The 13,876-nt window shown below is 44.0% G+C and overlaps 1 protein-coding gene across 2 annotated transcripts in view; it reads right to left on the bottom strand.

Annotated features, from left to right (window-relative positions):
* larp4b (La ribonucleoprotein 4B) overlaps nt 1-13,876 on the bottom strand; it is a 154,710-nt gene that overhangs the window by 80,371 nt on the left and 60,463 nt on the right. For both annotated transcript variants that reach the window (XM_038798334.1, XM_038798335.1), the window contains exons 4-10: nt 12,993-13,157; nt 11,484-11,577; nt 6,628-6,764; nt 6,445-6,548; nt 3,159-3,269; nt 1,227-1,280; nt 918-1,124 (exon numbers count right to left, since the gene is read on the bottom strand). In XM_038798334.1, coding sequence (XP_038654262.1) covers nt 918-1,124; nt 1,227-1,280; nt 3,159-3,269; nt 6,445-6,548; nt 6,628-6,764; nt 11,484-11,577; nt 12,993-13,157 — 872 coding nt within the window. The remainder of the gene's footprint in view (nt 1-917; nt 1,125-1,226; nt 1,281-3,158; nt 3,270-6,444; nt 6,549-6,627; nt 6,765-11,483; nt 11,578-12,992; nt 13,158-13,876) is intronic.

Raw genomic sequence — 13,876 nt, 5'->3', positions numbered from 1 at the left:
TGCCCCCAAAAACCAAATCCCAATGCTTCCGTGCTGGGTGCAAAGCAAAAATTACCAAACCAAAGAAATTAAAGCTGGTAGCAGCTCTCAAAAGATTCAAGTTAGTAAGCATGCCTAAACTTTTTGGCTCAAAATCTTAAGTCACAACTGTCAACGTAAATATGTAACATGTGCACTGTAGGAAAGTCCGAAGCATATTCCAATATATTTGTGTACCAATATACCGCTGTTTGATGGTTCACATGTGCATTTCATTCATTTCCCTCCTCATGGATTCCCAAGCTCGAGTCAGACAGCTAACGGAGACACCCAGTTATGTGCCTCTCCCAGAATGACTCTCCCATGTACTTGTCAGTGTCTGGTTCAGAGCTGAATCGTCAGACATTTGGATGGAGGCCACATACACAATGTGAAGAAATGCTGCATTGAATGAGAGCGCTAAACAAGAGAATTTTTAAATTATTTTTTAAAAAATTAAAATCGTTTACATCACAGGTGCTAAAAGCAAATTTCCCCCCTCTAGCTAGTGAATTATAGGACATATGAAACTGAAAGACGAAACTATTTTCACCCAGAATATAAACTCAAGTCAAAATGAATGCAATATCCTCAATGGATGATGGATCAATTCTGCACAAAAACTAATTGAGATGCCCTGTCTTCCTACAGAAAGTTTCAACGGTAAAGTAGTTTTAATATTCTTCAGTAGTTACTATGAAGCAGATGTTTGTAAAAGCAGAAATCAGTGGCTGCATTTTGAAAGAATAATTCCATTATAGGTTTTTAATATCTTTGGTCAAATAAAAAGGCACAATAAACTCAGGAATTCTAAAAAGGTCACAATTTGCATACTATGAACATAATAAAGACCAACTTGCAAGTGATGAATAGATCAATCATAAGAACTTCACACTTACCAATGTAGGATCCAGGTAGCTGTGGGTTGTTGACCAAGACTGAGGAGTAAGGAGGCTATAAAGTGGAAACTGCTGTTGGGGGCTGTATATCGGAGGCACATAAAACGACGTGTACCTCTGCTGAGTGTATAGGTTCATATCAAGAGGTCTGTAACCATTCTTTGGTAGAAAAGTGTTGATAGCCATTGGCTTTGCTTTAATCCTTGCCTGGTACAAAAAAAAATCCATTCAACTTGAGACTTGCACTACACCACTGAATGAAATAACCAAGAAAACCAAATCAATATTCAAGTATTATTCAACTTTTACCTTTATAGGCTTCCCCTGGAACGTTTTCACTTCTTCTCGAAGGTATCTGTAAGCCTGACCAAAACAAGTTAATAAGTAATAAACTGGCCAATCATTTTCGAACACTATAAATGTGGTGCACAGTACAAGAATAAACTAGACGTGTCTACAAATCTTTTGTTAAAATGTCAGTGAGATTGTGGGAATACTACTCCACGTAATGTTAGCAGGGCGGCCACAAACTCAAGATATTGATCACACTTAATGGAAACAGCTTTTTTATGCATATAAAAATACTGCTGAGAGCATTGCTAGCCAGTGATTTTTTTTTGTTAATTATTTGAAGGGTATGAGTATTATTGGTACGGCCACCATCTATTGCCTATCCATTCCATAACTGCCCTTGCTATGGTGGTGACGAACTGCTTGCAATACATGTGATACTTGTGGTGTGGGTACACCCACCAGTGCTGCCAGGGAAGGAGTTCCAACAGGACCATCGTCCCTTCACTATTACTGGTTCACAGTCCCAAGTCACCACGGTGAGAGACTTGGAGGGGAACTTCCCATGTGTCTGCTGCCCTCGTCCTTCTGCATGGGAGAGGTCATAAGTTAGCACGGTGCTGTTGATGTTGAAGGAACATTGGCAAGTTGAAGTGAATCATAGAATCCCTACAATGCAGAAGGAGGCCATTCGGCCTATCGAGTCTGCACCTACCCTCCAAAAGAGCAACCTAACTAGGCCCATGCCCCCACCCAATCCCCCTAATTTTTTGAACACCAAGGAACAATTTAGCATGGCCAATCCACCTAACCTGCAAAAAGTTAGCATGGTCAATACGCCTAACCTGTGTGGGCAGCACGGTGGCACAGTGGATTAGCCCTGCTGCCTCACGGCTCTGAGGTCCCAGGTTCGATCCCGGCTCTGGGTCACTGTCCGTGTGGAGTTTGCACATTCTCCCTGTGATTGCGTGGGGTCTCGCCCCCCACAACCCAAAGATATGCAGGGTAGGTGGATTGGTCACGTTAAATTGCCTGAATTGGAAAAATGAATTGGGTACGCTAAATTTATATATTTTTTAAAAATCCACCTAACCTGCACATCTTGGGCTGTGGGAGGAAACCAGAGCATCTGGAGGAAACCCACGCAGACACAGGGAGAATGTGCAAATTCTACACAGTCACCGAAGGCTGGACTTGAACCAAAAACAAGCTCAGCATACTCTGCTAAAAGTAATTCAGTCAGAATCATTCCTGGGTCCTCGCTCAGGTATTAACTCCGTTTCCATAGTTTTATTTAATATTTGAAATTGGGACATTACAAAATTGAACTAATTATTAGAAAACTCCTTATAAATGGCACAGGTGGAAACATTATTAGAACATAATAAAAATCATTATGTATGCAGGCTGCTTATTCTGGACGTTACTCACTGTTGTGAACAGTAAGTGACAAACGGTTTTGTAATTATATTTACGAACAAAGTGGATACTAACAATTTGGTCTTCCTTTTTATGCATATTAGGGGCGTTATTTCCAGGAAATTGAAGGAATTTCATTTCAAGCACCCAATGTCAACATAAAATACATTGACTACTTTGATGCAAAGTAATAATCTGTTTCAGCCCAAAGAGCACCCTCTACTGCACTTGTTGAGTATCACCCTGTTCCTACTTTTCACAGCCACCATTCTTTGAATTCTCTCTCGATTGTTGGGCTGCAGACTTGCATCAAAATGACCCAATCTATTCTAAATAGTCATCTCAACAAAGCACAGGTGACTACACCTTAATTCTCGGCTCATTCTGAACCCAGATCCCAGAACTGAAAATGCAATTGGTCAGACAAAATCCAAGTTTAAAAGACTCTTATAAAAGTCAATGTCCAAAACAACATGTAATTGAACTGCCAAAAGAAGTTTACAAAATCTTGGCAAGAAGACTTGGCTTTACCTGTTGTGCATCAGCCTCTGATTCAAAGGTGATAAACCAGTTGTCATTGTAGGCAAACTCACAACTCATGAACTTCGGAAAATTCTCTCCTTTGAAGAGTGCTTCTACCTCCTGGGGAGGGAAAAAAAGTTAGCTGGTTGATTATGGTGTACACAATCTATGTGGGATGCTCTGTCATTCAAACATTAATTTTTCCTCTCCACTGCCCAAGCCCCCCCGAAAAAAGAATTACCCCCCCTCCCCCAAAAAAACATTTCTTGGTACAAATACTCAATATTCAATTCACTTTAATCCGAACAACTTCTGACACACTGATTTCAGTTGTGGTCAAATGGACTGCTCTGCGGCTTAACATGGTGATGATTTATCGGAAAGTGATGCTTGGCATAAAGGGGAAACACGATTCAAATGTATTCATTCACAGGATGTGGGCACTACTGGCTACTCCAGCATTCATTGACCATACCTGCCTTAGAATCCCTACAGCAAAGGAGGCGGCCATTCGGCTTGCAGAGCATCCACCAGCCCTCGAAAGAGCCCTCGACTGAGGTCCACTCCTCGTCCACCCCACCCTAACCCTTTAACGCTGTAACCTTATCTGCACATCCCTGAACACTTTGGGACAATTCAGCAATGCCAATCCCAACCTAACCTGCACCAATATGGACTGTGCGAAGAAACTGGAGCACACAAAGGAAACCCTTGCAGACACAGGAAGAACATGCAAACTCATCAAAGTCACCCAAAGCCAGAATGGAACACGGGTCCCTGGCACTGAGGCAACAGTGCTAACCAATGTGCTGCCTTCGTGAACATAATGTGGAGATGCCGGCGTTGGACGGGGGTGAGCACAGTAAGAAGTCTTACAACACCAGGTTAAAGTCCAACAGGTTTGTTTCGAATCACTAGCTTTCCGAGCACTGCACCTTCCTCAGGTGAAGGAAGGAGCAGTGCTCCAAAAGCTAGTGATTCGAAACAAACCTGTTGGACTCTAACCTGGTGTTGTAAGACTTCTTACTGTTCTTGAACATATGCAGACCAAGTGGTATGGGTACACCCGCAGTGCAGTTTGGGAGGGAGATCGCTAATTTTGACTTGAGTGACAGCAATATACTTCCAAGTCAGGATGGGAGTGACTTGGGGGGGAACGCTCAAGTGGTGGTGTTCCCACGCATTAGTTGCCCTGTCCTTTTGGATGGCAACAGTCATGGCTTTGGAAGGCACTGATTAAGGAGCCTTGGTAGGTTCCTGCAATGCAACTTGTAGATGGTAGGACACTGTTGTCACTGTTCATTGGTGAAGTGTGTGAATGTTTATGGATGAGGTATCAATCAAGCAAGCTGCTTTGTCCTGGATGGCATTGAGCTTCTTGATTTTTGTTGGGAGTTGTGGAGAGTATTCTTGTAGCCACTGTATTCATAAGGCTAGTCCAGTTCAGTTTCTGGTCAATTGTAACTGCCAGGATGTTGATATTAGGGGTTTCAGCAATACTCATGCCATTGAATGTTAAGGGACAATGGTTAGATTCTCTCTTGTTGGAGATGGTCTTTGCCTGGCACTTGTTGCATGATGTTACTCATCATGTCAGCCCAAGCCAGAATATTCACCAGGTCTTGCTGCATTTGGACATGGACTGCTTCAGTATGTGTGCAGTCATGAATGGTGCTGAACATTGTGCAATGATGTGCAATGAGTGGCAAACAACCCATTAGAAAATCATTGATAAAGCAGTTCAAGATGTTTGGGCCTAGGAACTCCTGCAGTGATGTCCAGGAACTGAGATGATCGACGTCCAACTACCACAACGATCTTCCATTGTGCTATATATGACTTCAACCAGCAGAGAGTTTTACGCGACTTCCATCGACTCCAGTTTTGCACGGGCAACTTGATGCCACACATGGTCAAATCCTGCCTTGATGTCAAAGGCAGTCACTCTCACCTCACCTCTGAAGTTCAGCTCTTTTGTCCATGTATGAACCAAGGCTGTAATGAGTCCTGGAGCTGAGTGACCCTGACCAAACTCAAAATGAGCATCAGTGAGTAGGTTATTGCTGAGTGCTGCTTGATAGAACTGCTGATGACTCCTTCAATCACTTTACTGATGATAGATGGTAGACTGATGGTGGTAATTAACCTGCTTTGTGTGTACAGGACATATCTTGGAATGGGGAGACATTGGTGTACTGGCATTGTCACTGGACTAGTAATCCAGAGACAAAGTGTACTGGCTCTGGAGACCCGGATTAAATTACATCATAACAGATGATGAAATATGAATTCAATAAAAATCTAATAATGATCATAAAACCATTGTTGATTGTTGTAAAAACCCATCTGATTCACTGATGTCCTTTCGGGAAGGAAATCTGTTCCCCTTATCTGGTCTGGCGTACATGTGTCACCAGATCCATAACAATGTGCTTGACTCTTAATGCCCTCAGGGATGGACAATAAATGCTGACCCTATCAGAGATGCCCACAAATGAACAGAAAATTACACATTGTCTTCTAGATGCAAGTGGCGGGAGCTATACTGGAGCAGCTTCTAAGTTCTGGAGCACAAGTCTTGTGTTATTGCCGGAATTTTGCCAGGACCCATAGCCTTTGCAGTATCCAGTGCCTTCAGCCATTACTTGATATCACGTAGAGTGAATCGAATTGGTTGAAGACTGGCAAATATGATGCTGGGGACCTCAGGAGACTAAGAAGGATTCTCCTCTCGGCACTACTAGCTGGAGACTATTGGAAATGCCTACGTTTGCACTGACTGCACTGCTGCCTCACTGCGCCAGGGATCCAGGTTCAATTCTAGTCTTGGGTGAGTATGTGCGAGTTTGTACGTTCTCCTGTGTCTGCATGGGTTTTCTCCGGGTGCTCACTTTTCGTCTCAGTCCAAAGATCTGCAAATTAGGTGGATTGGCCATGCTAAATTGCCCCCTCGTGTCCAAAAGGTTAGGTGGGGTTATTAAGTTATGGTGAGGGCTTGGGCCTCGGCCGGGTGCTGTTTCAGAGGGTCAGTGTAGCCTCAATAGACCGAATGGCGTCCTTTTGCACTGTAGCGATTCTATTCTGCCCCCCCCCCCCCCCCCCCCCCCCCCCCGTATCGAGGATGAGCATTTTGCTTTCACAAATTATGCTGGATCTGCTTGTTCTTTGTTGTACCAGATTTTAGATAAAGTTCTGCATTCCATTTTTGATAGCTTTTGAAAATGCACGTGATTTGATACAATTTTTAAAATTCAGTTAAAATGCTTTATTTAAGGAGTTTTTATTTGGTTCTTACCTCAATGGGTGTTGACTCTGGTACTTCTCGTAGAATTACAATGCATCGGTTTTGATTTGGCCTGACTTTCTCCCCCTTCTCATCCACTTGGACCAAAGGCAACGCTAAATAAATTGCAGGATATTGTCAGCAACAATTGCTTTTCAAAATACTTCTTTTATATAAAATGCAACACAAACTTACATCTCAAAACTTCAATAATCAGGTCCACATCTGTGCTCAGCTTCTTCACGTGGTCAAGGTTTGCTACAGTCAGTATTGGCACATACTGGTCACTATCCATTTGGGAGACTAGGTACATATCAGTGGCCAGATTTTCACTGCAAAACAAGAAACAATTTAAAGTGAACAACCAGTCATTTCTGCGTTCCAAGTTCCTCAAGTACGCTGTTCAGGGTTTGTATGCCTAGAACTATTGGTGATCTGCCCAATGGGAGGTGCTCAGTTAATTTCTCCACGTCAAGGTCTTGCACTTTCCTGGAGTTGTGCCGAAGAGCCTTCCATTTGCAACTTAAATGAGCAACATGACGAGAGAAAAACAACATTAGGTGGCCTCCCACTGCCTTCAAGGTGCATGTTTAAAGGAAACAAGTCCTCTTTCCCAAGATTCCTCCACGTGTGAGCAGTTCTAGGTTGCCAAATATTCGCTGGTTCCACCAGCATTGGTTATAACCCACAGGACAGGGTTGACTACCCAGAGGTTTCGTCACACTATTACCCTGTGCCCAGATACCTGCTTAAAATGCTCTAGTGGGTTGAGGGACCTGTTTGTGGATGGGAGGTTTGTGAGCCTGGGTGAGTTAGAGGGGAGGTTTGGGCTCCCCTCGGGGAACATGTTTAGGTACATGCAGGTTAGGGCGTTTGCCAGGCGGCAGGTTCCCTCTGCTGCCCCCACGTGGGGTACGGGACAGGGTGCTCTCCAGGGTGTGGGTTGGAGGGGGGAGGATTTCGGACATGTACCACATCATGCAGGAGGTAGATGAGGCCTCGGTGGAGGAGCTGACGGGTAAATGGGAAGAGGAGCTGGGTGAGGAGATTGAGGAGGGGGCGTGGGCGGATGCCCTGTAACGAGTGAATTCCTCCTCTTCCTGTGCGAGGCTTAGCCTCATACAGTTCAAGGTGCTACATAGGGCCCACATGACCGGGACAAGGATGAGTAGATTTTTCGGGGGCGAAGACAGGTGCGCTAGGTGCTCGGGGAGCCCAGCAAACCATGCCCATATGTTCTGGGCATGGCCAGCGCTGGGGGAATTTTGGAAGGGTGTAGCAAGGACGGTGTCGAGGATGGTAGGATCCAGGGTCAAGCCAGGCTGGGGACTCGCAAGTTTTGGGGTGGCAGTGGAGCAGGAGGCGAAAGAGGCCGGTGTTCTGGCCTTTGCGTCCCTAGAAGCCCGGCAGAGGATTTTGCTTCAATGGAAGGATGCGAGGCGCCCAAGCGTGGAGGCCTGGATCAATGATATGGCGGGGTTCATCAAATTGGAGAGGGTGAAATTTGCCCCGAGGGGATCAGTACAGGGGTTTTTTTTAGGCGGTGGCAGCCTTTCCTTGACTTCCTGGCAGAACAGTAGGAAAATAGGCCGGCAGCAGCAGCAACCCGGGGGGGGTTTCGGTGGAGGGGAGAAATGTGTACATGTGTTTATTGAATATGCCGGGTGCTTACCTATTTCTTCGTTTTTTAGGTGCTTTGGGGGGGGGGGGGGGGGGGGGGGGGGGGTTAGTGGTTTTTTTTCCTTTTTTTGTTGTTAATACTGTTTTCGTGTTGTTATTTTCTGTTTTTTATATTTTTTGAAAATCTCAATCAAAAAAATTTTTTTAAATGCTCTAGTGAGCTATTTCAAGTTAGAAGACAAAGCACATTGCAGATGGTAAATTTACAGATATACATTAAGTAACTGAAAAGATCAGAGAGCGGCAGAAATCAATTACCGGTTATGCATCTAAATCAAGACAGAAATTGGGACACAGCTTTGATCTTAATAAAGCATACAAGCAAACATTTCTAATCACTGTCCTTGATAAGAACACATGTAGAGTTATGAGGTCGGGCAGCACAGTGGCGCAGTGGTTAGCACTGCTACCTCAAGGCACTAAGTTCCCAGGTTGGATCCCGGCCCCGGATCACTGTCCGTATGGAATTTGCACATTCTCTCCATGCTCGCCTAGGTTTCGACCCCACAACCCAAAGATGTGCAGGGTAGGTGGATTGGCCATACTAAATTGCCCCTTAATTGGAAAAAATTAATTGGGTACTCTAAATTTATTCTTAAAAAGTTATGAGGTGGACTGGGTTTGGCTTTAATGTTTGAAGAATACATGATTAGCCATAGTTTGCATTCAGATATCCTAAGGAGTTATCTCGATTTGATGCATTGTTTCCTGGGATGCTGATGTCTGGCAACCAGAACTTTGCTGGATCGCCGTGAAAGTCATTGCCACCGCTCCACCTCCAGCCAGCCCTCACTCTCCAACTTGGACAAACTTTTGGGTCCCTTTTCTTTCTAATCGATTTTTTTCTTTTAATTCACATTGATTGGTTGCTAAGTTAGGTCTTTTGAAACTCTTGACGGAGATGATAATAATTATTAGTGTCACAAGTAGGCTCACATTAACAATGCTATAAAGAAGGGCAGCACGGTGGCCTAGTGGTTAGCACAACCGCCTCACGGCGCTGAGGTCCCAGGTTCGATCCCGGCTCTGGGTCACTGTCCGTGTGGAGTTTGCACATTCTCCCCGTGTCTGCGTGGGTTTCGCCCCCACAACCCAAAAATGAGCAGAGTAGGTGGATTGGCCACGCTAAATTGCCCCTTAATTGGAAAAAATAATTGGGTAATCTAAATTTAAAAAAAAAAAAACAATGCTATAAAGTTACTGTGGAAATCCCCAAGTCGCCACACTGCGGCGCCTGTTCAGGTACATGGAGGGAGAATTCAGAACGCCCAATTCACTTACACCTAACAAGCACGTCTTTCAGGACTTGCGGGAGGAAACGGGAGCACCCGGAGGAAACCCATGCAGACACGGGGAGAACATGCAGACTCCGCACAGACAGGATCTAAGCTGGGAATTGAACCCTGTTCCTGGCATTGTGAAGCAACAGTGCTAACTACACTGCTACATGATAGGTTTTACTATTATACCATATTGTAGTCGACACTTTGTATAAAAGGTCAAGCTATGTCAGTGCAGCTTCGCCATGTAATGTAAAAGGTTCTGCCAGCAGAAAGTTCCCTTGATGGCTACATCTACAGGAAGTATCATGAGCTGCAGAAACTCCAGCTGCAGCTAGAGGCACTATGATGCATTCAAAAGGTGGAGGTTTACATGGATAGCACATTGAGAGAGGCAGTCAGATTACAGCCAAGTGCACAGGTTGAGGGGAAATTAATAACTGTCAAAAAGAGAAACAGACAGGTAGCCTCTCTCCAACCACTTTTCCATTTTGGATACTGGTCAGTGAGGTGCTTCTTCAGAGGACTGCAGCAAGAACATTTGCAGCAGCACAGGTGGTTCAGCTGCACAGGAGGAGGAGGAGGAGGAAGAATCGAAGTGAGATAGTGGCAGGAAACTCAATAGTTAGTTAGAGGAGCATAGAGGTGTTTCTGCAGCAGTGGACATGTCTCCAGGACATGTTTCCTCCTGGTCCCAGGGTCAAGGATGTCAGAATGGCCGCAGGACACTTAATTCATTATACAGGATGTGGGATCTGTTGGCTAGGCCTGCATTTATCTCCCATCCTAGCTGTCCTCGAAACTGTGGTAGTGAGCTGCCTTCTTGAACCACTATAGTCTGGGAGGTGTAGGAACTCCCAGTGCTGTTCAGGATCAGGAACAAATTCCAGTAATTTGACCAAGCGACAGTGAAGGAACGGCGATATAGTTCCATGTCAGGATGGTGAGTGACTTGGGAGGCGACCCTCCAGGTGGGGGTGTCCCAATATATCAGCTGCCCTTGTTCTTCTAGCCCAGTTCAATTTCTGTCAAAGGGTTCAACAATGGTAATGCCATTGAAGGTCAAGGGGCGATGGTTAGATGCTCTCTTGTTGGAGATGTCACGGCGCGAATGTTACTTGTCACTTGTTGGGTCAAGCCTCTATGTTGTCCAGGTCTTACTGCATTTGGACATAAACTGCTTCAGTATCGAGAGCGTGGGGAGAACAAGAGCGAACGTGTGGAGAGCTCAAGAGCAAGACAGACTCACTGACTAGAGGTAAGGAATGAAAAAGATGCAATAACATTGATTGGCTTGGTATATAAACCATCAACTTGTGGATGTGGTGTACACAAACAAATTTGCAAAGATATTACAGAGGTGCAAGAATTATTTATTAATTCAAATGAGGGCTTCAATTATCACACATAGACTGGGATAGAAATAGTGGGGGAGCGAGAGAGAGAGAGAAAAGAGAGAGAGAAGGAGAGGGGGGAGGGGAAGAGAGGAGGAGAGAGAGAGAGGAGAGAGAGAGAGAGAGAGAGAGAGAGAGAGAGGAGAGAGATGAGAGAGAGAGAGAGGAGGAGAGAGGAGAGAGATGAGAGAGAGAGGAGAGAGAGAGAGAGAAAGGTTGGCAATAAAAAGGACAAGGAAAAACCCAGAGCAGAGATACTTAATTGGGGGAACGCCAACTTTGACAGGATGAGAATGCATCAGTCAAGTGAGCTGGAATCAAATGTGCACCCAGACTAGTCCTTTCATACTAAGGCGATTCCAGTTAATATTGATAAAGTTGAAATCCCCTACTCTATAACCCTACTCCTCTTGCACCTCTGATTTGCTGACGTATCTGCTCCCCTATCTCCCACTGTCTGCTGGGAAGCCTGTAGCATTATCCCAGCAAAGCGATTGCCCCGTTTTCATTTCTAAATCCCATCCATGTGGTTTCATTTGAAAAGCCCAAGACATCGCCTCTTCTCAATAATGCAATGCCCTCTTCTCTCATTTCCCTCTTGTTGAAAGACTGTGGGGAAAATCTACAATAGTAGAGATGACACAACATTCATTTTAGGTTTAAATAAAAGCAAAATTCATTAAAATTAAGGATTTACCGAGACAAACAGAACTCCAGTGTCTTTTTCAGCAGCTCTCGAAGGTCTTCTTGACCAACCGTCTCCTGTTCCAATAGCGCCTGATCTCCTCCCCCTGCAAACCCAAAAGAAAACAGATTATCCAGGAAAATGCTCTTGCACACATCATCAGGCTTCATCTAATACAGACTAAGTCATTAATCTCTCTCATCCAGGTTTCATTGTTGGGGTGTGATTGATCACAAGCAGATAAACTACAGGGATAAAGAATCCAATCTTTAATGGCTAATTTACAAATTTAAATCCTACCGGGGAGGAAATATAATATGGCAACTAGGCTGTGCAAGGTCTGCCAGTTACAAGTTACGCGAGGAGAGAATTTTACCACATATCTAGCTTCAGAGGCCAGCAAACCTAAAGGTTTTCAAGGAAATTAAGGGAAAAATTTCTGAAGTATAGTAACAGAAACTGTAACATTTAAATATGCTGAAACAATTGAATGCAGTAACTGGTACGAACTCACTAGGAGTGTCGTGCATGATATCCCAGGCTAGTGCAAGGCACATTTTTGTTGAATTTGCTTGTATTTAGCAAAAATTAAAAGCATATGCTTCTTTTAAACTCATATCTTCCCATTATATAACTTTTTGCACCAAGATGAAAGCCATGAAAAAAACTCATTGTTGTACTGCTGTGTGATCCAGAGATAGAACATTATGGTCTTATTCATCAAAAAGCTTGCCTAGCAAAATAGTTGAAGCTCAAAAGCACCCACTGACATTAGAATTATCTGAGTTTGGAATAATATTGCCACTGAAGTGGAGTATGCAAGAGCTGAAGGGCAACAAGCTTCACAAACAATTCCAGAAGGCATGCAATGGTTGCAAATCAGCAATACATCCATGCAGACACAATGACATCATACTAACTACAGCATCAAGTTATCTTTTCAAAATGTTCATTTAGATTGTAACCTGGCAAGAAGCTTAAGCTTACCCATGTCATGAAAATAATCAACATATGAAATACGTTACCAAGGAGAACACTGAAACCAATGTGTTCCATGCATTCCTGGTGCTGTTCACTTCAGTTCAGAGTGAACACAATCCGAGATATGCTGACCAAATCATAGAAATCCACGCCATTAAAAATTGGCAAATATCACAACTAAAGCTGGGCCGATGGGCCAGTTTCCATGCTGTAAACATCAATGACTTGAATCATCTTTTCCCAAAGGTGGAGGAGTCTAGAACTAGAGGGCATAGGTTTATGGTGAGAGGAGAGCGAGGGGGATATGGGCCAAATGCGGGCAAATGGGACTAGCTGTGAGATAGAAACTGGGCAGCATGGACCAGCTGAACCGATGGGCCTGTTTTCATTCTGTAAACATTTAGGACTCAAGATGACAGGTTCGTGCCAACTGGCACAGTATAGTGAAGTGCAAACAATGGAGCACAATACATAATTTTGTGAAATGAACACAACAAGAAAATCAATTTTATTAAACTGCAATGGTTTTTTTTTTTTTACCTGTCTGTCTGGTTCCATGCATTGTCTCATATTCTGAGTAGAAAGAGTGTTCGCACTGGAGTGTTACAGTATCCAGATCTGGTTGTTCAGAGGAAGGAACTGTCAGAGGGGGCTCCTGTGATGGACTTTGAAATGACTTGCCAGCAACGCCATTGGTCTCAAATCCTGTCAAACACAAAAGGAGATTTGTTTTACAATAAGCTAATCTTCATTGCCATCAATAGCCAAATTAGAGCACTGTGTTTGTTCTCTTCTACCACACACACACACACACACATATGCAACCACCACCCACAATGCTCAATATTTTATTTTATGGAATTATAAGCACAGGTAATTGATGCGCCCAATGTATCAGTTCTGGTTTTTGATAGAATGGTGGGAACCGGAACAGCAGGACAGACAGGTGGAGAGACTGGGGGAAAAACTGAGACTGAGATAAATATAGCGCAGAGAAAGAGCAGGCAGAGTGAAGTCGCAGGGCTCAGCGGGACTGTAAGTTGTGGAGTGCATTTACTTCATTGCAAGTATACGGTAAAACAGATTAACTGAGAGCCCGGATTACAGCATGGAACTATGATGTAATTGCAACTTGATTGAGTTTTTTTGAAGAGGTGACAAAGAAAATTGATGAGAATGGGCTGTGGATGTAGTTTATATGGACTTTAGTAAGGTGCTTGACAATGTCCTACATGGCAGACTAGTACAAAAATTAAAAATCACTTGGGATTTGGGGTGGGCTGGCGAGATGGATACAGAAATGACTTGTTATAGAAGACGAGAGTAGTGGTGGAAGGGTTTTTTTCTGAATGGAGCTCTGTAGCTAGTGGTGTTCCGCAGGGATCAGTGCTGGGAGTTCTGTTGTTTGTAGCATATTTAAATGA

This window comes from Scyliorhinus canicula, chromosome 5 (genome assembly GCF_902713615.1).
Source record: "Scyliorhinus canicula chromosome 5, sScyCan1.1, whole genome shotgun sequence".
NCBI lineage: Eukaryota > Metazoa > Chordata > Chondrichthyes > Carcharhiniformes > Scyliorhinidae > Scyliorhinus > Scyliorhinus canicula.
The sequence above is the reverse complement of the archived record's forward strand: the minus strand, read 5'-3'. Positions and strand labels throughout refer to the sequence as shown.